Raw genomic sequence first — 26,781 nt, 5'->3', positions numbered from 1 at the left:
GAAAAAAGAAAGAAGAGAGGGAGGGAGGGAGGGAGGGAGAAAGGAAGGAAGAGAGTGAGGGAAAGAAAGAGAAAGGAAGGAAGAGAGGGCGGGAGAGAGGGAGAAAGGAAGGAAGAGAGGGAGGGAGAGAGGGAGAAAGGGAGGAAGAGAGGGCGGGAGAGAGGGAGAAAGGAAGGAAGGAAAGAAGAAAGGGCTGGAGGGAGGGAAGAAAGGGAGTGTAATCCTGGTCACCTTGAAGGGTCATTGTCTTAGAGCCTCCTAAATGGAGGGAGAGGAAGTTTTCCTGTTTTTCTTTTCTTTTTTTTCACTCTATGGAATCATCTCTCACTCTCCTCAAAGCCAGAATGCTTTTAGAATATTCACCATGAACTCGGGGCCAAGGTTACATATAAATAATATGTTAGACTAAAACCCAAAATGATCTTCCAGCATATGATAGCTGGTAATTAAAAGGAAGTCATTGGCTTCCATACACCAGAGCCTTTGTTGTTCATTTCTCACATAAGAACCAATCCTAGTTCAACCCAGGTGCATTCCTTTGACATCACAAGCTATTTCAAGGGTTGAGGTTAGCTGAGGAAAGTGAATCTATCCTTTCAGACCTGCCTTGGGGCTTTTACCGACTACCCTGAGAAAAAATACATTTGAAAAGTAAATATAGCAAAGTGTGACAGCAGGTTTTTCTGCCCAATTGCTCAGTGTAAAATCACTCAGACCTGCTGATTGTACCTGCTGACTGCTGAGAGGCCAGAGCGTGACCGTGCTTAAGAAGGAGCTGCATCCAATAGGCTTCATTATTCAGCCACTTTAGCAATTTGCTTTCTTGTTTATCAGAAGATATAGTTTGTAAATGTTATTGTGCACTTGTAGATGAAAGGAATGAAGCATTATATCCTCATTTCAAAATTCATTAAAATTGGCTGGGCACGGTGGCTCACAGCTGTAATCCCAGCACCTTGGGAGACCGAGGCAGGTGGATCACTTGAGGTCAGGAGTTCGAGACCAGCCTGGCCAACATGGAGAAACCCCATCTCTACTAAAAATACAAAAATTTGCCGGGCATGGTGACGGGTGCCTGTAGTCCCAGCTACTCTGGAGGCTGAGGCAGAGAACTGCTTGAACCTAGGAGGTGGAGGTTGCAGTGAGCCGAGACTGCGTCAGTGCACTCCAGCCGGGGCAAGAGAGTGAGATTGTCTCAAAAACATTTTTAAAAATTATTAAAATTGTTATTATTATCACCACACCTTTAAGATTTTTTTGATAATGGCTGTCATAGTGATTCTGCGTTGCTAGAAGGCAGACAATTTTAAACTGACATGGACTATTACATTGAATTTTTTTTAAAAGCGTCAAGCTTAATGACCTTTCTTTAAACTTCCACTTCTATTCCTATAATCACAGATGAAAAAGTAAAATACATTTTATTTTTAAATGTAATTAGCTTCACAGAGCTTGCTTAGAGATTGTCATCAGTATTCCTAGAAAGTCTTTCAATCAGAATATTTTACAGGAGGAAACAGAATATCTGGACTCAGTCTACAGTAGTAGATATGCAAGTCACAGAGTCAACTGTTGGTGATCTACAGTCATGGAAATATTTAATGACACAAGAATCCTACCATGATTGACTGCAATTACTATTTTCACATGGCCAGGGTATCCCCAAGCAAGTTTTCATGCATTTTCCTGATGTTGTAAATTGAGGCTGCACTTAGTCCCCAGGCCAGAAGATAGCTGCAGATAACTGCCTGATTCATCATCACGAATCAAGCTTAGTGGGCTTTGGGGCACTGTTACTTAAGAAAGCAGCGTGCAATTTTTTTTTTTTTTTTTTTGAGACAGAGTCTTGCTCTGTTGCCCAGCTGGAGTGTAGTGGCGCGATCTCGGCTCCCTGTAAGCTCCGCCTCCTGGGTTCAGGCTATTCTCCTGGCTCAGCCTCCTGAATAGCTGGGACTACAGGTGCCCGCCACCATGCCCAGCTAATTTTTTTTGTATTTTTAGTAGAGACGGGGTTTCATCATGTTAGCCAGGATGGTCTCGATCTCCTGACCTCGCGATCTGCCTGCCTCGGCCTCCCAATGTGCTGGGATTACAGGCGTGAGCCACCGCGCCCGGCCACGCATTTTTTAAAGTTTATAGCACATGGTAGTACTCAGTAGTCTAGGTATTTCTAATTCCTAGGAAACACCATCTATATAAATGAAGGCCTCCACGGTAAAAGGGTTCATGCACTTTCCTAAGTCACAAGCAAGTTCATTGCAGCAGCAAACAATAAACATTTCCTTTAAAGAGCCAGAGTTACTACCAGGAAGTAGCTTAGGGTGTAGGAAAATCTTAATTGGTATCATTTATAGGATTGTCAATTCTAGAATCTTTTTAAATTCTGAAAAGATAAACACACAGCCTTTGCTCCTTTGCTTCCGGAACCTTTGCCCCTTTGCTCTTTTACTAGTCCTTGGACACTCAGCTCCCTCAGTCTCTGTTTTCTCTTCCCATCTCCTATAGCAGCTCTTTCCATCACTTCTTGGTACAAGTGCCGCCATCTTTCCTGCTGCTCCTGCTTCTCTCCACTTAGCAAGCAATGGTATCACTTCTCTATTCAACATCATCTTAAGTTCTAATAATTTTTTTTTAATCCAAATGCAAGACAGTTATCAAGTCAATTCTTGAAATGACCTTACCAGAGTTCCAGTTTTTGTGTTCATTGTGTATGAGCTGTTGGTGCTTTGGGAGCCAAGTCTGGGATTTTCTAGCAAACGGATGCCATCCTTAAACCATGTGTATTCAGGAGCTGGATTCCCTTCTTTGTCTTGACATCGTAGCTCTACCACAGTTCCACTCAGAGCAGAAGAGGGTACTTCACATGATGGAACTGCTGGAGCCACTGAACAATGGAAGTCAGATGATATTGGTTATTTATAAGCTAATCAGGGTTGTTTGTTTTCTTTAAAGCTGTTGACTTTGTCTCTATAATCAAGGGTTTTAATAGCCAGGTAAAGATGTGTGCTTACTGGACCCTATGATAGAGACTGGTTACTTGTCCAACAAACCCATCTTCTTTCTTCATGGACACACAGTGAACCACGTTTCCCAGCACTCTTGTTGCCAGATGGGGTCATATACATGAGTTCTGGCTAATGGAATGTGGGAAAAAAGTGATATATCCCAGTTCCAGGTCCGACTAATTAAAAACCTCCACATGTTTGTTCACATCCTCCACCCCCTCCCACTACCAAGTAGGTGTCAACAACAATGGTGACCTTGAAAAGTCATGTATTGAAGATGTCAGACCTATATTAGGTTGAGTCTCTAATGGTTTCATGAAATAAAATAATATAGCTCCTCCACCACTGTCCCAACTATTTAGGCTTTACTTCAGTGAGAAAGAAACTTATTATGTTAATCAACTCACTGAGAGTTAAAGGCCTATCTTTTATAATAATAAGCATTACTTTAGCTTGTACAACAGCTATTCTTTATTAGATAAACAATCTCTACTGTTTTCTTCAATTGGTTTATTACCAATTATATTTAAAAGAAGCCTAACAGAGAGAGAGAGTGCGTGTGCATGTGTGTGTGTGTAGATAGATTTTTTTTTTTTTTGAGACAGAATCTCACCCTATAACTCAGCCTAGAGTAAAGCGGCGTGATCACGGTTTACTGTAGCCTCAACCTCCCGAGCTCAAGCAATTGATCCTTCCATCTCAACCTCCCAAGTAGCTGGAATATAGGCTCGAGCCACCATGACCAGCTAATTTAGAAATTTTTTTTTTTTATAGAAAGGGTCTCACTATGTTGCCCAGGCTGGTCTTGAACTCCTAGGCTCAAGCAATCCTCCTGCTTTGGCCTCCCACAGTGCTGGGATTATAGGCATGAGCCACCATGCCCGGCCAAACCTGAGTATTTTTTTCAGGCCCAGTACTCAACTATAAATCTCATTCTATCTAGAACTGGCCAAGTTAGAAAATACCTGGTCCAGCTATTAGGGTTATTCTGATCTCAGGGATTGGAAAGTAAACCAGACTTCATTAGGTGACCTATTTATTATTCAGGAAACCCCAGAACTGGCTGTATTCTAAGGTGGTCTCCCAAGATTACAGTATTTCTACTCCAAAACTCTAAGGTGGTCTCCCAAGATTGCAGTCCTTGGTAAAAATACACTTTTTTTTTTTCCAGTTATTCAATCAAACACTAATCTAGGTACTGTAGTAGAAAGATTTTGGAAATGTAACTGAGGTCCCAAAACCATTGTCCCTAAGATAGGATGATTTCATGAATGGGTTTGACCTAATCACATGAACCTTTAAAAGCAGAGAGTTTTCTCTGGCTGGTTACAGAAGGAAAAGTCAGATATGCAAGGCACAAGAAGAAGGCTAGGTGTGGTGGCTCACGCCTGTAATCACAGCATTTTGGGAGGCCAAGGCAAGAAGATCACTTGAGGCCTGGAGTTTGAGACCAGCCTGGGCAACATAGCGAGATTGTGTCTCTACAAAACACACACATATACACACACACATACACGCACACACACACACACAAGTGGTGTGTGCCTGTGGTCTCAGCTGAGATGGGAGGCTGAGATGGGAGAATCACTTAAGCCAAGGAGGTTGAGGCTGTAGTAAGCCGTGATCTGGAAGACAGAGCAAAATCTTGTCTCAAAGCAACAACAAAAACGAAGTACAAGAATTTGACATGCTTTTCTTTCATTGAAGATGGAAGGGACCATGTAATAAGGAATGTGGTGGCCTCTAGGAGTTGAGCGTGGCCCACCAACTGATAGCCAGCATGGAACAGGGACTTTGGTCCTACAACCACAAGGAACAGAAATCTGCCAACACCAAGAATGAGTCTGGAAACAGATTTTTCCTCATAGCTTGTAGATAAGAACTCAGCCTTGTCAATACTTTGATTTCAGCCTTGGGATACTTTGGGCAGATACCCAGTCTTCTTGTTGGACTTTTGCTGTACAGACCTATTTAGTTGTTATACAACACTAGAAAATGAATAAACTGGCCAGATCTGCTGCAAGGTTTTCTGAATTAAATTTCTCCTGTGCTAGTGCATCACTAGTATTTCAGAAAGAGCATGAACAACATGAAAAAGGAAGGGGAGCTGTTTTAGTCTCTTTGCTTGGTAGATTATACACCACCAATGAAAGAGAAGAGATCATGTTCCTCCACAAACTACCATCATGAACTGTTTTACTATCTATCAGTGATTCTTTTTATTTATTTATTTATTTATTTATTTATTTATTTATTTGAGAAAGTCTTGCTGTCTCCCAGGTTAGAGTGCAGTGGCATGATCATAGCTCATTGCAGCCTTGAACTCCTGAGCTCAAGTAATCCTCTGGCCTCAGCCTCCAAGTAGCTGGGACTACAGGTGTATAACAACACCACAAATGGATTTTTCTTTTGTTTTCTTTCTTTCTTTCTTTCTTTTTCTTTTTTTTTTTTTTAAGAGAGAGAGATATAGGGGACTCACTATGCTACCCAGGCTGGTCTCAATCTCCTGACCTCAAGGGATCCTCCCACTTCAACCTCACAAAGTGGTGGGATTACAGGCATAAGCCCCTGTGCCTAGTCTATCCATGATTCTTACAGAAACTAAACATACTGGTTTTGGAGTTAACCCCATCTGGATTAAAATCTTAGTCCAGACACTTTCTAGCTGTATGGTCTTGTTAAATCATTTAAATTCCATTTAAAATCATATTAATGTTAGTGAAGATGAAGTAAAATTACTTATGTGACAAGGGCTAACACATATCAGGTACATAATCAATGTCAATTTCCTTTATTTACCAAATGACTTCTAATCCTACCTTTGGTCTACTTTTTTTGTGTGTTATTGCTTCTCTACCATCTCACGTGATACTGTTTTAAATGGTTGGAAAAATTGTGTATATGCTGAAAACTACTGAAAAATAAACCCTCAGGAAAGATACTCCTATGTACATTGTAGGACCGCTAGGAATTGCCTCCATCTTTAACAAAGAGATACTTTGTGATAACGCGTTACTAAAATTTCAGCAGCCAATGAGGGGATGGGTAGAAATGGCCAAGAGCTTGCCGGGAAGGTGATGCTTATGGTCTCTGTAACTTGACTGGATGAGGCTCCCAGTTGATGCTGGCATGTTCATGGACCAGTGCTTGGTTGCCCCCAGGGCTGTGTGGTGGAGAAGAAGTGAGAGACGTAGTCACACATATACATGCACATCACCTAATACTTCCAGAGTGACTGTGTCCTCTTCCAGGTTTTGGCCTTGCTCAGATGGGGCACTAACTTCACAACGATATTTCCCCGCATCACTTCTTGTCACATTTTTGATCCGGATATTGAAATCTATCATCTCAGCTCGATTTTTAAAATCACCTTTTAGAAAAAGAAGACACTGATGTTAGTAATAACCCAAGTAGCTTTCTGTGTAATACCTTCCTCTAGTCAGTTCATTTAGTAACCAAGGCATTTATTTCCCTATTAATCAACTCAAGTTTAAAGCCTAAAAATTATATATGGATGCTGTTATTTAAATTTTTTTCTTTTGGAAAGGACAGTTTTTAAAATGTTCAAAAGGCAGGTGTGGTGGCTCATGCCTGTAATCCCAGCACTTTGGGAGGCCGAGGCGGTTGGAGACAAGCCTGACCAACATGGTGAAATCCCGTCTTTACTAAAAATACAAAAAATTAGCTGGGCATGGTGGCATGCGCCTGTAAACCCTGCTACTTGGGAGGCTGAGGCAGGAGAATCATCTGAACCCAGGAGGCGGAGGCTGCAGTGAGCCGAGATTGTACCACTGCACTCCAGCCTGGGCGACAGAGCGAGACTCAGTCTAAAAAAAAAAAAAAAAAAGTTCAAAAAGGCATATTTAGTTTTATATTCTCATATTTTAATTCATTTTGACATCTAATTTTAGTTTATTCTACTAGCTTAGTCAAAACAGAGATCAAACTTATTTGGCAGTGTTGTAATGCCTATGTTCAACCTCATACTTCTCACCGAATCAAAATTTTGAAATCTTTATGTATAAGGTTAATAACTGTCAGTTAAGCAGTTCACCGAGCAATTAAATGTTTTTGTCCATATGCAGTCAGATTTAATTGCTGCTGTAAGATAGTCATAATTTCTCCAGTTTCAGTCTAACATATACCTTACAGTACACACCTGCATAGATTTTCTGATTATTTGGATGACCCTAACAAGCCATTTTAGGTCTTTGCCTTCACTTACATAAAACAGGGATAATAATATCTTTTTCAAAAAATTTACTTTCTAGGTAAGCAGACATAAGGCCATGTGAAAACATTTTGCTGAAAGTTGCTAAACAAACGTGAGGCAAAATTTGTAAGGTATTATCATATTAATTATTTTCTAATATTTAACTGACCTTTTTCTAATTTAACAAATATAAAAATTGCATGTTTTCAGAACTACAAAATTCAGTAGTTATACAAGGTGAATTAAAATAGTAAAGCTGGTCATAATAATGTTCATTCATGCATGTTTTTATTTTATTATATTAAGACATAATTATAAAAATAGGTAAAATTTAGTGAAAGCATTCCTATTTATTCTAGCTTAGGTGGTCTTGCCCATGTCAGTGGATTGTCTTGCACTGGCCACTGCATCAGGTACTCAGACAGTCATATGGCCCATAGATTTTTGTCAACCAGATTTGGCAATACAACTCTGACCTGTCAGTCCATATGCCAGATCAAGCATATTGTCAGTGATTGTGTCTAACCTCTCAAATATGTGCTTTTCAAAAATGAGGTGACAGAGCAAGCCAAGGCTCCCTGCTAGGCAACAAACCCATCAATATCTACGTTATTTTCAACCACAACATCTAGCAGAGAGTTATCAACGTTTCCTTTGTTTGTGAATGTTTCACTGTTGGTTTATAAAGTGGACTGTTATTTTATCTTCCGAGCTGCTCTGGGCCTTCACTGACATGTTTGATTTCTGGCTGACCCTAGTGCTCCCACCCCGTCTCCAAGTGCCCAGCTCCCTGGCAGGCTGTCAGCTCCAGTGTGGGCCCTCTGAGGAACAGCTGCCAGCAGGCCTGGCCCCGGAGGCCCTTCCATATTATGTATATAAATTTTATTTTTTGAGACAGAGTCTTGCTCTGTTGCCCAGGCTGGAGTGCAGAGTGGCGTGATCTTGGCTCACTGCAAGCCATTCTCATGCCTCGGCCTCCCGGGCATCTGGGATTACAGATGTGCACCACCATGCTGGCTAATTTTTGTATTTTTAGTAGAGATGGGGTTTCACCATGTTGGCCAGGCTGGTCTCGAACTCCTGGCCTCAAGTGATCCGCATGCCTCGGCCTCCCAAAGTGCTGGGATTACAGACATGGGCCACTGTGCCCAGCCCCATGTTATATTTTAAAGAATTCAGTTCAAATGCTTGCCTCATTCCCTTTCTAGTTCCCTTGTAAAAATATTCATGTCTTCAGAAAATCAGGGAGTCTGGTTTAATTGGCTGGAACAGTAACTTTACGTGTGGTGGCCCACGTAACACTGCGGCACAAGAAAAGGTGGTTAAAAACATTATTTTATTTTTTGATAGTAACATATTCAGAATTAAAATAGTGTTTTGCACCTGGTGTGGTGGCTTGTACCTGTAGTCCCAGCTGAGGTAGGAGCATCACTTGAGGACAGAAGTTTGAGGCCAGCCTTGGCAACATGGCCAGATCTCATCTCTTTAAAAAAATGTAAAAATTAGGCAGGTGCAGTGGCTCAAATAGTTTTGCATAACGTGCACATGCCAGAAATGGCAACTATAGAAAATTCAAGTGAAGACAGCTGTGCTATTAACACATTACAGCTAGTAGTCTTTATCTTGACATATAAGAACTCGAGGGGATATTTTAAATTTTCTACAAACTTCAAACATTTTCACTTAATTCTTTAACATTAAAGAAATACATCGTATTTTAAAATAATAACATGTTTATTACACTTGTAAAATTGTATTTCCAGCTTTAGAAATATTTATAATGGAAAGATTCAAGCATACACAACATTAGAAAGTAGAGTGAATTGTACCTCAATGTATCATTGACCAGCTATAATAGTAATCAATGCAGGGTTTATCTTGTTTCATCTGTATCATTAACCACTGGTTTATTTTGAAGCAAATGGAAATTTGCTTCATCCATCATTATCAATGTCTTAAATTATAAGTTCATCACATATTCAATGGCAAGAGTTGGTAGTAGAAAGAAATGTATAACAAAAGAAAGAAAAGAAAAGAAAGTACTTGATAATGGTTGTTGTCACAACCCACTCTTAAGTCTTAACTCCCTAAGCTTCTCAGTGGTGGCCTGCCTTTCAAGATGGACTTAAGGAAATAGGTTGACAGCATTATGACTGAGAAGCAACCTTCCACTTCCAAACCACACAATTTTTTAATTCCTTTCTCTCAGGAGCCAGGCAAGTGGCTCACACCTGTGATTTCAGTATTTTTGGAGACTGAGGCAGGAGGATGGCTTGAGCCCAGGAGTTCAAGACCAGCCTGGGCAACACAGGGAGACCTCACCTCATCTCTACAAAAAAAAAATTAAATTAGCTGAGCATACTGGTGTGCACCTGTAGTTCCAGCTTCTTGGAGACTGAGATGGGAGGATAACTTGAGCTCCAGAGGTGGAGACTGCAGTGAGCCATGATCATACCACTGTACTCTGGGCTGGGCAAGAGAACAAGACCTTGAAAAAAGAAAGGAAAGAAAGTAAGAAAGGAAGAAAAAGAAGAAAGGAAAGAAAGGAAGAAAAAGAAGAAAGGAAAGAAAGGGAAGAAAGAAAGAAAGAAAAGAAAAAGAAAAAGAAAGAAAGGGAAAGAGAGAGAAAGAAAGAGAGAGAAGAAAGGAAAGGAAGGGAAGAAAGAAAAAAAAGAAATGAAAAAAGAAAAGAAGGAAGGAAGGAAAAGAAAGGAAAGAAAGGAAAGGAAGGGAAGAAAGAGAGAGAAAGAAAGAAGGAAAAGAAAGAAAGAAAGAAGGAAAGAAGGAAAGAAAGAAGGAAAGAAAGAAAGAAAGAAAGAGAGAGTTTAATCTACGGAGCCAATAAGAGCAATTGCATTTTGCATTCTTTATGCCTGAATTGAGAAAGAAGAGTCCAGGGATTCAGTGGGCTTCACCTCCCTCTGTTCTCTGCTTTTGTGGCTATTGTGTTTTATGTCTCAGACATGGTTGCTTTCATCTCACACTTACAAAAACACATTTTCAGTAATCAGTCATGTCCTGATCTCATTTGTCAATTAAAGGATCCTGGTTGTACTTGGCATTCTCTTGCTCACACCTCTTCAAGCCTCCAGCTTCTTACCTTGAAGAGTCTGTTGATAGTAGACAAAGGAGACACTCCGACCCAGTTTCTTCCACTCTAATCTGGAGGAAACAGTCTTCTTTGGGGTTTTACAGGCTAAAATAGCCTCTAGGAACAACAATAAAAATACTTGTTTTTCTAATTGTCTCCATGAATTTATATTTTACTTAACTGGGTAACAACATTTTAAACATATTTAAATTACTCCTTTATAGTTTTATTCATTCATTCATTCATAAATTACTTCAACGGGTCCCATGTTGGCTCAATACAGAGATTAATTGGAAGCCTTCTAGCTCTTCCACATAATAACTGCGTGACACTATGCTTATTTCCCTGGTTATCAAGTTTGAGTTTTCACCGGTAAAATGGGCTAGTATTTCACAAAGTTGTTGTGAGTCTTCAAATGCAATAAGATACGCAAAGCACACAGACTTGGACATAGTAAGGACTTAACAAATGGCAGCTATGATTAATTATGTATCTTATTATTCTCAGTCTCAGTCTTGAAGGAGTCTACCATCTGGTAGAAGAGGAAACTAAGATAATGGCATTTCAGCTCAGTGTTGCTGAATACCAGCTATGTAAATGGTGATTCATGCTTAGTACCCAAGAAAGGCACTTAATCCAGCCCAGGACATGCTGGGAAACCAGAAAAGTTTCAGCAACGTGCTATATTCTCACTCAGATCCCTTCTTTGTTGACCTGCTCTACAAATACATTAATACATATCCAACATGGTCTCCTAATAAATCATTGATTTTTACCCCCAAACAACTGCCTATATAACCTTGCCTCAGTCCAGATAATTATTAAAATTCAAATCTTGGCATCAACTGTGACTACCTCAATGTAGCTAAGTGCTTTTATTACAAGACATTTACTGCAATTGTGTCATTAAATAATTCTTGGAGCCTCCAAAGGAACCCCCTTTTCACTGTCCAAACGAGATGTCTGAGAGAGAAAAAAAAACAACCCAGTGCCAGTCTGGGAACCGCTTCAAGTTGCCAAATGGAAACCTCCAGTTATAAATATTTTTAAAAGTATTTTTTAACCAGGCTCTCTAGAATGTCAACTCCATATTTCTGAAATACTTTTTTCCCACAAGGCATATGGTTTGACCTAAAAAAGCACAGTATCTTTGACCAGAAATTATTTTAAAATCCTTTTCATACCTCTGATTTTAATGTTAAGCAAATGAATGTTAAAAAAGAATGCAGAATATTTAGTTTCTAATTTTTTTCATTCCACACATATTGCTGGACATACAAAAATGGAATAAAAGGTAATGGAAAATAGAAAGTAGGGCAGAGAAAAGAAAGGCAAGGAAGAAAAGAACCAAAAATTGTTTTCAAGGATATCTAAAGTTTTTAAAGCAGGTTTTATATTACAAAGAGATATCATTTTACAGACATGTTTACAATTATGCTACAAAGACAAATGTGTGCTAAGGGACCTGTCTGAGGAAATACAGTTCTGTTCTGTTGATTAAGGAGAATGGGTGGTGACCTTCCGGAGTCTTGAGTTGTAGATAGGTTTCCTTCCGGTATTTTGTGAGTTTCCAACAATTACACACACACACACACACACACACACTCATTTTTAGCCTATTCCTCATGTCTTCTGTGTCTTAAGTCTTATTTTACACTTAAATAATTGCATTGTGTTACATATTTAGATACTCACGCATGTGCGTGTGCTTGCGTGTGCACGCACACATACACACACCCCTCCTGGTGAATTCTTCCTAATTTCTGTCCTTATTGTGCTGTGGAAAAACCTCTATGAAACTTATACTAGAAAATATAGCAATAATTTTCCTAAGTCCAGTGACTTCACTCCAGCCTCTCTCTCACTGGCCATGTAAAATGTGGAGAAATGGTTTATCCAGTTCATCCAAAATATGTTGAGTACTTACTGTCTGCCATGCATTGTTCTTGAGCTATATCAGTGAACAAAACAAAGATCCTTGCCCTTTGGAATCTTACAATCCAGCAGGGGAAGTCAGATAAACAAGAAACGTAATAAAGTGAATAACCTCGTATGTTAGTAGATGATGAGGGTTATGAAGACAAAAGAGAGCAGAACAGAGTACAGGAGGTTTGGAAGTGCTAGGGACAGGGCTACAATTTTTGAAAAACGGTAGCCAGAGTTCACCTCGTTTAGAAGGTGACATTTGACCAAAGGTTTAAAGGAGGGAGAGAATTCATTATATAGTTCTTTGAGAAAGAAGATCCCAAGTAAGGAAAGAGCCAGTGCCTAGGCCCTCAGGTACTAATGCTTGATTTTGAACTTCTAGCCTCCAGAACCATGAAAGAATAAATTTCTATTGTTTTAAGTCACCTGGTTTGTAGTATTTTTTAATGGCAACCATAGGAAACAAATGCCGAGAATAAAAATACTGGAATCATGGGGTCAATATCTGAGGATAAGGAAGTAAATGAACTTACAACCTAACTCTCATGAATGCTCCTCTCTCTCTTCAGCCAAAATTCAATACTTATGCCAGCATAATTTTGTGTATCAGGCTTTAGGGTTACTGTACCATAACATGGAGGTTATAGCAGAGGCTTTGGAGTTAGACCTCTACTGTATACTCCGTATGTGATATTGGGAGAATTATTTTTATATCCACGTCTGTAAAATGATAAAAAGAACAGTACTCATCTTACAAAGTTGTCACTAAGATTAAATGAGACACTATATTTACATGCGTGATGCACGTGGTACTACTTTGCATATGGTATGTACTCTGTAAATGATCATTATTGTTTTCACTCCCTGAGGAATTTCTCTGAGTTATAGTTGCAAGCTTGCCTTTATATAGAAATATATACTTTATACCATCACAAATTTACCCATAAATCACTCCAGTTTGAAATAAAATGTTATCTCTGTAGGAGACAGCAAAAAATATAGATATAAATCATATTTTCTCAACCTAAGGCATATTAAAAACAGGAAAATGTGCCAAGCTTTTCTATTAAGATGATTATTTCATTGCCAAAATATCTATTTCATTTGGATCAAGAAAAGAGAATTCTTTGTTTATAAAAAGCATTAGCAGCAACATGTGGCAAAACAATCACATTTCGGAATTTCATAGATAGAATCATTACGAATTTTAATTTTCCTGGATTCTGTACTGCTAATTATCCTTTGATTTCATTCTCAGGGCTCAAGTTAAAAATCATCAAAATCTTACATAACACAAAAAGAGAACTGATACTACCAAAATAGCTCTGACTTAGCAGAAATTACTTCTGTGAAGAAATGCTTGCTATTAAACTCTGATTTATAGCTTTCAGGTTTAGCATCCCTTTGCAGAAGGCTGCACATGTAATTTACAAGCCTGGCAGAGCTGCCCTGATTTCAGTCTCCTTCTGCTCTTGGCACTATCATGCGAAGTGACACAGCATAGCAGCGCCGGAAAGAAGGAATTAATTCATAATTTCTTGACCTCGGAGAAACAAGACATAACAAATGAAAAAATTGGGTGAAACACACACACACATATATACAAATCATAAAATATTATAGACTTACAGCAAAATTAAGTTACTGCATTTAGTCCTAAGACTAAAATGTAGAAGACACAGAAATGTATTTATGCCTTATGAAGAGCCAAGCTGGAATGATGGGGACACATATACAATAGAATTAAAATGAAATTCTTAATTAAAAAGAGGTGAGATGAAAGAAAACACTTATTTTGGAGTAAGATTAACATTTGATTGCAATACATTATGAAAGGATTTTCTATATTAAAAATAAAACATGCATTAAAAAGTAATGTAAATGGGCACAGGGTTTTGTTTTGGAGTGATGAAAATATTTTGGAACTAGGCAGAGGTGGTGGTTGCACAAAACTGAATCTATCAAATGCCACTGAATTGTTCACTTAAAGACTATGAATTTCAGGTCATGTAAAATTCACCTTGATACAGTTTTAAAACATAACGTAAGGTTAAATAATATAATTTTGGTGTCCTAACTCAGATACGATGCGAGAGGATATACATTCACTATTCCCAGTTGGACCCAGTATTAAGAACCTCCGTGGAAGTGAGAAGTAGAACTGAACTTCACTTCCTTTGTCCCTCGGGGACATCCTGGTCCATTTTCCCCTCCCTCACTCTGTGCTTCCCCTTGTGGCCTTTCCAGCTTCTGTTCTGGCGTCTCACCCAGCCCTGTTTATCCATCCTGGAGGTGCTCCATAGTCCCAAATTCCCTCAATCATTAATTTCCTCTTCCCACCTCTCTCCTTTAAAACTAACTCATACCGGAGTGTTCTATAGCTTAAGCATATAAAATATCAGAACTTAAGAGAACCTAGTTAACCTAATAATTGTTGAAGTAATTTGTTAAGTTACTCATTTTTTTAATGATGAACTTTTAATTTATTTTTTATTTATTTATTTATTTTTGAGATATAGTCTCGGTCTGTTGCTCAGGCCTGGATTGCAGTAGTGTAATCTTGGCTCACTGCAACCTCTGCCTCCCAGGTTCAAGCGATCTCCTGCCTCAACCTCCCAAGTAGCTGGGATTATAGGTGCCCGCTACTAGGCCTGGCTAATTTTTTTAGTAGAGACAAGGTTTCACCATGTTGGCCAGGCTGGTCTCGAACTCCTGACCTCAGGTATACACCTGCCTCAGCCTCCCAAAGTGCTGGGATTACAGGCGCGAGCCACCGTGCCTGGCCTTTTTTTTTTTTTTTTTTTTTTTTTTGAGACAATCTCTCACTTTGCTGCCCAGGCTGGAGTGCACTGGCATGATCATGGCTCACTGCAGCCTCAAACTCCTGCACTCAAGTGATCCACCCACCTGCCTCAGCCTGCTGAGTAGCTGGGACAACAGGCGTGTGCCACATGTCTGGCTAATTTGTTTGTTTTTTATAGAAACAGTGACTTCATGTTTTCCAGGCTGATCTCAAACTCCTGACCTCAGGAGTTTGAGATTACAGGCATGAGCCACCACTCCCAGCCAGGACTGATTCTTACCACAGCATATTTTTACTTAACAAGCACATATAATTTGTATTATGTGTTAGCACTGTTGAAAGCACTATGTGAATATTAACTCATTTAATTCCCCCCCCCCCACTCCAGACCTTTACTTTCATCTTTATCTCTTTCCTTCAAACTTATCTTTCTCCAGCTCCAGGAACCTAAGACATACCTGATGATGAGAGGTCAGACATTTAGGACCCGCTTCTTAATGGCCTAAACAAATATTAAATTTAAGAAATAGCAATTCTTCTGATTGCCCAATATTATCAATTATGTAAAAGATAAAGGATCCTTTGGAAAAGTAGTAGGTGGTCAATATTTGAAATAAACTTATAGGGCAGGTATGGTGGTTCATGCTTGTAATCCCAGTACTTTGGGAGGTCCAGGTGGGCAGACTGCTTGAGCCCAGGAGTGCAAGAGCAGCTTGGGCAACATGGTGAAACCCTGTTTCTACAAAACAATACAAAAAATTAACCAGACATGGCGGCCTGCGCCTGTAATCCCAGCTACTTGCGTGGGTGAGGTGGAAGGATCACTTAACCCTGGAGGTGGACGTTGCTGTGAGCCGAGATCATACCACACTGCACTCCAGCGTGGGTGACAGACGGAGATCCTGTCTCAAACAAAATAAAGCAAAACACAACAACAACAATAACAAAAACTTATTAAAAAGCCCATATATAGGTTGCTAGTTTTTTTTGACAATTTTTTAAATGTGGCAAAATAAACATAAAATTCACCACCTTGACCATTTTTAACTGTATAGTTCAGCAGTATTAAGTATATTGTTGCACATATAACAATCTCCAGAACTATTTTATCTTGCAAAACAGAAACTTTATACTCTTAAATTGACTCCTCCTTATAAACATTTTAAAGAAGCTAAAATAGATAAAATGGTGCCCCAAAGTAAGCTATATTAATATCATCTTAAATACACACAGAGGGGTTTGTGTTCATTTCTATTTCTCATATCTAGCTGGCTAGAAACTTTCCAAGCTCTCCATCTCCCAGTTTCACAAATCAGATTTGCTTTGTTGCAGATAATGTAAGTAATAGGAGACCTGCTTTGTACATCCAGTCTTTTATTGAATGTCCAAAATGTCCACTGAGGAGGTGGAGAAAATGTTCTTGAGGTGGAGTCAGCATGAAGCAGCATTTCAGGCAGAGGAATTAGTAGAAGGTAAGGCAGAGAACCCCAACAAATAGAAAATCACATCACATGAGTCACTCTCATGAGTTATTTCAACAATGCAGCCTGTGAAAATCAGTAAGATACTGTACCTTGGTACTCTACTGCTGTGACCACTTGCTGGTCTTTTGGGGCAGAAAACCCATAGGCCTTATGATCTGAAAGATTAAAACAGACAGGATAATTAAAAATGAACAAAAATTCACTTTCAAATGTCTGAATGGAATGCAATATTCAAGAAAACTGTCCTAAAGTTTGGTGACAGTTTTGCCCAATTCATAACACATAGTTTTAAAGTATCAAAATAGGAAAAAGCAAACAAAACTATACATATTTATTTTCTAGATTGTAGTTTTGGCCTTTAAGCATTTCCCAAAGTAGAATCCTTGTATCTATTTGGACCCCACCACAGACAACACGCTCTTGCCAGCCCAATCATTGAAAAATATCTTACATCCTTCATTCAGCTTAATATGCAGTCTAGTGTCACACGGTGTTGCCTCACAAATAACAGCTAATTCTTCTTAGTGCTTATTTAAACATATAAATAGCTTTATGAATTTATCCCTGACAATACCTATGTCATAAAGAAATGAGTCATTTTACATACTTTTGATGAAATTTGTATATATATATAGTATAATATATATAAGTTTTATATGAAATTATGATGAAAAATTCAAGCAGAACATCTTTATTTTTTCCCCCAAAACATTTCAATGATTTTTGAGAACTGGTCTATAGACTAAAGTAACTACTATGGTGGCTACCGCTACTGTGATCTAATAGTTACATGATGCTGCTGTTGCTTATTACCACCCCCTTAAACTAACACAGAAATTTTCATTTAAAAAGGCACCTTTGATACAGATAGGAGACAGAAAAGTGCTGGGTAGGAGAGGGCAGTTCCTTGGCAAAGGCCCTACCCTCAGGCCTGGAGACCCGCTACCCTAAAAGAGGACAGGCATTCCTGTTTTCATGCCCCAAAAGTTGCCTTTTGTCCCACCATGCCCCCTATCCTGTACCTATATAAACCCCAAACCCCAGGTTCTAGAAGCAGATGAGCAGGCAAGGAGACGAGGAGACAAGCAGACAAATGGCGGAACAACAGGGCAGAGAAAGATAGAAGAGAAGAGACGTCTGAACACTGAGAGCAGTTCGACTGGGGGTGGTCGGAGAAGTGTTCAGCCTCTGGATGGCCAAACTCCAGGAAAAGATCATCTTCCCACTCCATCCCTTCTTCCAGCTCCCCATCCATCCTGCTGAAAGCTACCTCTGCCACTCAATAAAACCCTGCATTCATCCTTTAACCCCTTGTGTGACCTGATTTTTCTGGGATACTGGGCAAGAGCTCAGGATACAGAAAGCTGTCACACTGGCCCTCCGCCCACACGAAAAGGCAGAGGGTCCGTTGAGCTGGTTAACACTCAGGCCATCTGTGGATGGCAAGGCTGAAAGGGCACATGGTAACACACACCCACCTGGGCTCCTGCACCTGTTCATCTGCATGCTGCCCCTCCCCTCAGGGATTCAAGCAGCGGCCACTGAAAAGGTGAGCCACACCCCTGTCGCACATCCTGCGAGGGGGATCAGGGAACTCTCCCATTTCACCTTCACATACTTGCTTTTATGCTGTAAAATTCAATATTCAAAGTAACCTGGTGTGGTAGGCATTATTAGTACTAAAGAAGAAAGTATCAGAAAGTATCGACAAAACTTTGTAATTCCATCTTTGATCTAAATCACTTTCTTTATGGATGTCATTCTATACTCCAGTGTAATGACCACGTTTAAAAATAATTTAAATATTTTCCTATAAGTATACATCTCTAAAATATAAATGCTACAAGCGCAAGACTGTTGCCTGTTATATTCTCTGAAATTAACCCAAACACTCAGAACAGTGCCTGGCATAAAGCAAGACACAATAAATGTTTGTTGAATAAATCAGCTCATTCCTTATTGTATACTAATAAGAAAAGTCCAGTAAATGAGGTCAGATCAAACTGACACTGAGGAAGAGTTCCTGAAGGCAAGCAATTCTTTAGGGTAAGTGTTGTAAGTATACAATATTGGATTGGTATTAATTGTTTCAAAGTCAGAATAATGCAAAGCATTATTGTTGGTTGATCTGGTTTGACTGTGTCCCCACTCAAATCTTGTCTTGAACTGTAGTTCCCATAATCCCCATGTGTTGTGGGAGGAACCTGGTAGGTGGTAATTGAACCATGCTGTTCTCGTGATAGTGAGTGAGTTCTCATGAGACCTGATGGTTTTATAAGGGGCTTTTTCCCTGCCTTCACTCTGCACTTCTCCTTGCTGCCGCCATATGAAAAAAGATGTATTTGCTTCCCTTTCTGCCATGATTGCAAGTTTCCTGAGGCCTCCCCAGCCATGCTGAACTGTGAGTCAATTAAACCTCTTTCCTTTATAAATTACCTAGACTCAGGTATGTCTTTATTAGCAGAATGAGAACAGACTAATACAATGGTCATCTCAAGAAAACAATTTAGGCAAAACAATCCAACTGCTCTCCTTCATTATTCACCCAAAAAATTATACATGATATAAGGTAAGACTGAATTAAGCCTATCATGAAAAGCTAAAGAAGGTTATTTATTGACTATATATTTCTATAATTTATTTGAAATGCTATTTCTCCACTCATGCTACCATCTGTCCTCTGTCTTCCTGTGGTCTACTGACCCTGTTTTCATTAAGATGACAATGACCTATCTGTTGGCATAGCTAATGGACACTTTTCAGTCTATATCTTACCTGACCTCTCTATGACATGTGACTCTGTTGACTCCCTTGTATTCTGTAACTTGATTCTCTCCTAGTCTTTGTCCTTCTGTTCTGATCCTAGTACTTCATTCTGTCTGCTTTGTGAGTTCTTCTTCCTCCTTGTTCTGCCCATCCATCCATCCATCCATCCATCCATCCATCCATCCATCCATCCATCCAGAAACTGCTTTTCTGACTAAACTAGCTCCTTTTTATAGAGTATTTTATACTCTGATTGAGCCAACTAGCATTTATTTGCTAAAAAGTTGTAACTCCATATCTCCAGCTCCAATCTCTCTTGAAATTAAATCTGTGAGGCCGGCTTTCTGCTGGACATCTGTATTTCCATTTCCCACAATTACCACAAACTCATGGGCAAAACTTATCAGCTTGCCCCCAAACTTTGTACTATTTCTGCAAATCTCATCCCTGTGTAAAGCATCACATTCCATGTGGCCACTCACACCAGAAACTTAGGTACTGCCCATGATGCATCCATCTTCTCATCCCTTCATTCATCAGCTTCCATCTATAGACTAAGAATTGCGAGTCATCCAAGAAAATGTTTTGAAGTATTTTTCCTTCCCTGTCTTTCCCATCTCCCACCTTTATGCCACAAAGTGCTCAGGGAAGGGATATGGACAGCCAAACTTGAGAGAGAAAAATAGGGTATTTCCTGCCTTTCCACGTCAAAAGTCCCAGCCATTAGAGTAATGGAAAACATTCAGAATTTAGGCAAACATTTAAGAGAAACCATCATGAGCAAATTACGCCTGCTTTCCGGACTTGGAGTACAGAGAAGGAAGTAACTTAGAGGACAAAGACCTTGATGGACTCTTGAGAAAGGATAATAATAGCTAAAATTTATTAAGCACTTGGTGCTTGACAAGTATTAACTCATTTGACTCTTAAAATTCTCTGTGGCAGGGTACCATTTTTGCTCACGTTTTTGAGGGTGGGAAAACTGAGGCACAGAGAGAGTAAGAAACTTGGCCACGGTTATATAAGAAGTAAGTGGTGGAGTTTGGATTTGGACTCAGTCAGTACCTAAAGCCCACATAGTTAATTACTGTGGTATACTAGGCCCACAGCGTGCCCCAAGATGAACACGAGCAAGGATTGCAGATTAACAAAGATGCCAGGAGGAAAGGTTCATTAGTCCAATGAAGACAGGAGAGTTTGAGAAATTGGTGGTTAGAATGAAGGCAAAAGACTGGCTCTGGAGCACAACAGAAAGGTGGAAGCTAAGAGGCTGAACTAGGAAAGTAGGACACCAGGGTAATCCCAGAGGGGAGGTCTAGGTAAGGGTTTCTTAATCTTGACACTATTGATGTCTGGCACCCAATCATTCTTTGTTGCAGGGGGCTGTCCTGTGCACTGTAGGATGTTTTGCAGTATCCCTGGCTTCTACCCACTAGATGCCAGTATCAGCACGCCCCAAGTGATGACAACTAAAAACGTACCTAAACATTAGCAAATGTCCCCTGAGACATGGGGGTAAAGAACTCACTCCTGGTTGAGAACCATTGCTCTAGACTTCCAGTTAGACCAGTCTGAACAACCAGGAACAGGAATAAACCAATAGACTATAAAGAATGCCAAAGAATCATGAATTCTAGGATTCTGAAAGGTTCCTATAAAATCAGAATTGTATAACTATGAAAGATAATTCTCCTGGAAAGGAGAAAGGAATCTTTCATATGACATGACATCTCTTCTTTGATTTATTCATCTCTATATACCAACATGTAAATTTGTCTTCCATTGTGCTAGATTTTATCACTCCTATGCTATTCTGGAGATTTTTCTTTTTTCCTTAAAAGCCTGGACAGCAAATCTAATTGTGAAGTTAAAATTTGCAAAACTACTTTGAGAGGCCAAGGAAGGAGGATCACTTGAGGCCAGGAGTTTAAGACCAGCCTGTGCAATATAGTGATGTCCCCCATCTCTACAAAAAAAGTTTTAAAAATTATCTGGGTATGGTAGCACCTACCTGTAGTCCCAGCTACTTGGCAGGCTGAGGCAGGAGGATCACTTGAGCGCAGAAATTTGTTTTTTTTTTTTTTCTCCCAATTACAGGTGTTTTATTGAGCAGTTTTTTTTTTTTTTTTTTTCCTCCCAATTACAGGTGTTTTATTGAGCAGAGATAGTGAAGTTCCTTATGCTGTTATTTCAAAAGTGTTTCCTGATTTCTTTTTAACGAATGTCTTAAAATACAAGCAATCAGGACCCTTTAAATAAGGCAGTATGTTCACAAATCAAAATAGCTTTCTGCTGGCATCAGTTGATTCAACATCAACATGTAGTGTCCAGAATTAATAAGCGGTTCTTTAATGTTTATTTAAATATATTCCAGAAGAGTGTTTATAATTCATTTACAAGTGCAGTACTGCGCCAGCAAATGTTACTTGATCTCTTGTATAAATAATGCCAATTAAGAATTAGTCCTGGAATAGTTTTTGAATTTCTAGCTCTGTAGATCAAAACCACAATTGTAAATGGTATAAAGATGTAAGAATCATATTGTGATCAAGTCAATCTCAAAAATAGAGAATCCAGACCCTTCCCAGATAATTTAAGAACTGAGAAGTTTTCCTCAACGTAAACATGATGGCCTTTCAATGTGATACAACTATATCAAACTTGAGAATATGAGTATTTAGATGACCAATGTACAGACATTAATAGAATTTAAAAAACACATTTAAATCTGAAGTGGAAAAAAGGACAATTTACAAAGAATTACGGAGCTTTAATCATCATGAGAGTCTGAATCATATTTCTTTCCTCAGATAGTTTTCTTTTCCAGCTTTGTGAAGTTTGTTCCAAATTTCTTTTGGTTCTGAAATGGTGTCTCCATTAAATTTCCACTGTAATTAAGAATGTCAGAACAACCGAGCCTCCATTCTACACTTTCTGTGGTGAAGTCATCTGTATTTCCTAGGTCAGTAAACCCAACAACAGAATCCTGTGTTTTCCCGTCTTTTACCAGTGCTAGTGTGGGAATGACTTTGATACGCAGTCTCTCACAAAGGAAAGGTGCTTCTTCCACATTCCGCTTCAAAAATTTGGTCTCGAGGTGTTTCTTGGACAATATGGCCAGATGTGTGTCTAGTATTTTACATCTGAATGCGGAGTCTCTGTAGAAATGGCAAACCACCTTTTTACTCTCCTTGACTTCTTGAAAAAAGTCTCTTTCACTAGGGATTTCTCTATATTCCCCATGTCCTTTAGAAAGCCATTCTTGTTTCTGCTGTTGAGCTTTCCTTAGTGCCTCAAGTCTCTTTTCTTTAAGGCATTCCAATTCATCCTCATCCGTCTGATCCAGTTTTTGAATTTCAGAATCCAAATGTTCTTCCACTAGTTTGGTAGTCTGAAGCAGCTGATTCTTCAGGACTTTGGAAAACATGTCAACAGATGCATCAGCTTCCATTCTTCTGAACGGTGCAGAGCTCAGCCTGGGTGCTGAGCTCTCAGTGATGTCTGAGAAGTGAGAGAGCAGCAGTTTCAAAAGAGAGGTCCACTCAGGCTTTTGCCTTGCAGTAGCTGCTGGCGGCTGCCGAGCGCAGGAATTTGAAGCTGCAATGGGCTATGATCGCACCACTGCACTCCAGCCTGGGCAACACAGCGACTAACAAATTTTTTTTTTTAATTTGCAAAAGTCTATGGGACACAAATTACTTGATTTCTAGTATAACAGGAAAACCAGTGATATGCAGGTTCGATATCTCTAAATGGCTAACATATTTAACAGGGAAACTGGCAAACATGGTGTCTATGTGAAGAGTACAGGACTCAACTGATTTCTATTGACAGCTGTAAATATGTCCATAGAAAATAGTGACCCATATGGCTCAATCCTCGAGAGGTGTCAGGTCCACCAAGGAGTAATTTCAAAAGGACTCTTCTGCTTGTATATTTCAAGAACCAAGAACCATGAAAGGGGTCCATGCCATTTTTTAAAATATCCTTTTCCATACACTTTGATCACATAGCAGCTGTTCTTTCTTTCTTTTCTCTTCCCCCATATCCCTTTCTTCTCCTGCATTCCTTTCTTTCCTAGTTTCTCTTCTGCTTCTCACATGTTATTTTATAGACTCCAAAGATAGAGTCTGAATCTTCAGAGAGCAGAGGAAGGAATGAGACAGGAGACCTAGCCAGAATCCTCTTCAGTGAGCTGGAGAAAGGACAGGACCTTCAATGTTCTTGTTGTTTTACTCCTTCTTTTATTTATTTTTTTATTTTTGAGACTTGAGTCTCACTCTATTGCCCAGGCTGGAGTGCAGTGGCGCAGTCTCGGCTCACTGCAACCTCCACCTCCTGGGTTCAAGTGATTCTCATGCTTCAGCCTCCTGAGTAGCTGGGATTACAGGCGCACATCACCACACCCAGCTAATTTTTGTATTTTTAGTAGAGGTGGGGTTTCACCATGTTAGCCAGTCTGGTCTCGAACTCCTGACCTCAAGTGATTCACCCGCCTCGGCCTCCCAAAGTGCTGGGATTACAGGCATGAGCCACCGCACCTGGCCTACTGCTACTTTTAATGACAAAATCTCTGAACATTTTTGCCAGTGATTCCAATGCCAAACCATTATTCTGTGAAACTTTCGAAGTATACTTTGAAGAAGTCTCTTTGTCCCTTTAGCAACGTGTGAATTAATGCCCTCAGAGAAACTCTACTTATGACTGACAATTCTTGGGATTTTTGTAGTATTTTAGTTCACTTTTTAGACAAAACAATGAAAACTCAAATTCCCTGGAAACCAGTTGAGGAAAACCTCGGGGCAAAATAGGAAAAGATAATCTTTGTTCCCTCCGTATCATCATACCTTTGAACTTTTCAAACACCACACTGCCTACAGAGAATGTTTATTTTCTTCAGTAGGTTCTGGCCTTCCTTCATTTCAGGCAAACTTTAGTACAATCTGAGATTAGAAGATTTAGGAACTGGGTTTCAGGAATCATTGAGAAATAAAATCATTTTCTCTTTCTCAATTCCAGTTTTCTACTTGTTAAAATTTCCTTTAAGGAACATTTCTTAAATTGTCAAAAATTACTATAAAAGTTCTGTGAAAAATAACAGCTGTTAGCTTCAGGAATTTTGTTAATTCCCTTGTACATTTTTCATGTGTATAATAATATTTGAACAGAAAAATAATGCATCACAGATGTTAAAAAAGAGGATTAGTTGAATTGGCAAAAGTATGTAGGCAAAAAATTATAAAGGGCATTAGCTTTAATAAATTAATTATCAGTAGTATTTCTTAGTAGCTGAATATTTATTTCCATATATTTTTTTCTTTTTGTGTGTATAAATTTAAGGGGCAAAAGTACAGTTTTGTTATCTGGGTATATTGTGTAGTGGTGAAGTCTGGGCTTTTAGTGTAGCCGTCATCCAAATATACATTGTACCTATTTTTGTGATTTTTTTTTTTTTTTTTTTTTTGAGACGGAGTCTTGCTCTGTGGCCCAGGCTGGAGTGCAGTGGCGCTATCTCAGCTCACTGCAAGCTCCGCCTCCCGGGTTCCCACCATTCTCCTGCCTCAGCCTCCTGAGTAGCTGGGACTACAGGCGCCGCCACCACGCCCGGCTAATTTTTTGTATTTTTAGTAGAGACAGGGTTTCACCATGTTAGTCAGGATGGTCTCAATCTCCTGGCCTTGTGATCTGCCTGCCTCGGCCTCCCAAAGTGCTGGTATTACAAGCATGAGCCACCGCACCTGGCCTTTTGTGATTTCAAGTATCTTCTCCTTCTAGCTACCTTTCTTCATCTAATTCTATTTATTTCAGGGTTTACCAACAAATTAAGTAAAAATATTTAAAATGTGTGGTCACTTATGTGGAACTTATTTGAACAGAAAGCTCTGAATCTTTAAATTTAAAAAGTTTATTTATTAAAAGATATTCTACCTTGTTTTAGCCTTTCTAGAGTTCCTTTTTTAAAAACTTATACCTAATAACTCTCTTTATAAAAACAAAATGTTGGATTTTATATCAACATATCACTAGCAGATGTTAGGTTTTGCGCCTGTTGGCTGCTTTCTTGAAGTGATTTTTATTTTTTCTTCACTTTTCCAGAATAAATTAAATAGGAAAATAAACAAAAGAAAATGGTCATGTAGGCCTGCTGGTTGAGGTCAACAATTGTCTTAAAGTTAGCCTCAGAACATCTTTAATAGTTATGAACATGTTCCAAAAGCACTGGCAGAAGTTCATAAAATAAGGTGAAGAGATGATTATTTTCATAACTGCTAACAACTCCAAGTCAAATAATTCCCAGTCAAATGAAACCTTTTGTGTTTCTTTTCCTCCTAACTTTAAGAACAAAAGTTTTTGTATTCTCTATTACTCATCGAAGATAGTCTGGTTTGACTAACAATATTTACTTTACATTGCTACAATTTTAAAATTACTAAAAAGGTGTTATTTAAATTAACACTTTTAATTGAAAACATGACAAGGAAAAACTGGAGAAGTGTTATACAAGTTTTTTTTTTTTTTTTGACAGAGTCTCTCTCTGTCACCCAGGCTGGAGTACAGTAGTGCGATCTTGGCTCACTGCAACCTCTACCTCCTGGGTTCAAGTGAGTCTCCTGCCTCAGCCTCCCAAGTAGCTGGGATTACAGGCACCCGCCACCACACCTGGCTAATTTTTGTATTTTCAGTAGAGACGGGGTTTCACCATGTTGGCCAGGCTGGTCTGAAACTCCTGACCTCAAGTGAACTGCCCATCTCGGCCTCTCAAAGTGGTAGGATTACAGATGTGAGCCAGTGCACCCGGCCCAAAGATTTTGTTTGTTTGTTTGTTTGTTTTTGAGACAGAGTCTGGCTCTGTTGCCCAGGCTGGAGTGCAGTGGAGCGATCTCGCCTCACTGCAAGCTCTGCCTCCTGGGTTCACGCCATTGTCCTGCCTCAGTCTCCCAAGTCACTGGGATTACAGGTGCCTGCCACCACGCCCAGCTAATTTTTTTGTATTTTTAGTAGAGACGGGGTTTCACTGTGTTAGCCAGATGGTCTCGATCTCCTGACCTCGTGATCCACCCGCCTCAGCCTCCCAAAGTGCTGGGATTACAGGCGTGAGTCACCACACCCGGCCACCTGCTTTAAAAGTATAGTACCACAGTATCATGTATAAAAGCAAGTTATACAAACTACAGGTATCAATTATATCATAAGCTTCATAAAAATAAAAATTTATGGCCATGTGGTTTTGATAGTTACTGAAAGACAATTATTATACTGATATGTTTTAGATCTGCATCCCACCCAAATCTCATGTTCAGTTGTAATTCCTAATGCTGGAAGTAGGGCTGGTGGGGGGTGATGGGATCATGGGAGCAGCTTCTCATGAATGGCTTAACACAGTCCCCTTGGTACTGTTGTCATGATAGTGAGTGAGTTCTCCTGAGATCTGGTTGTTTAAAAGTGTGTAGCCTGCCCGCCCTTCCTTCTTTCTTTCCTTCCTTCCTTCCTTC

The 26,781-nt window shown here is 39.5% G+C and overlaps 1 protein-coding gene and 1 pseudogene across 4 annotated transcripts in view; both read right to left on the bottom strand.

Moving 5' to 3' along the window:
* Nucleotides 1-26,781, bottom strand: part of JAM2 (junctional adhesion molecule 2) — an 85,108-nt gene that overhangs the window by 16,588 nt on the left and 41,739 nt on the right. For 2 of the 3 annotated variants that reach the window (XM_011988414.1, XM_011988413.1), the window contains exons 2-5: nt 16,612-16,677; nt 10,319-10,426; nt 6,223-6,375; nt 2,682-2,884 (exon numbers count right to left, since the gene is read on the bottom strand). In XM_011988414.1, coding sequence (XP_011843804.1) covers nt 2,682-2,884; nt 6,223-6,375; nt 10,319-10,426; nt 16,612-16,677 — 530 coding nt within the window. The remainder of the gene's footprint in view (nt 1-2,681; nt 2,885-6,222; nt 6,376-10,318; nt 10,427-16,611; nt 16,678-26,781) is intronic. The other variant, XM_011988415.1, reaches the window with a different exon arrangement.
* Nucleotides 21,425-22,865, bottom strand: LOC105545472 (annotated as a pseudogene). Its single transcript, XR_001006931.1, has one exon. The product of XR_001006931.1 is annotated as a thioredoxin domain-containing protein 9 pseudogene (transcript).

This window comes from Mandrillus leucophaeus, unplaced genomic scaffold, assembly GCF_000951045.1.
Source record: "Mandrillus leucophaeus isolate KB7577 unplaced genomic scaffold, Mleu.le_1.0 Scaffold33, whole genome shotgun sequence".
Taxonomy (NCBI): Eukaryota; Metazoa; Chordata; class Mammalia; order Primates; family Cercopithecidae; genus Mandrillus; species Mandrillus leucophaeus.
The sequence above is the reverse complement of the archived record's forward strand: the minus strand, read 5'-3'. Positions and strand labels throughout refer to the sequence as shown.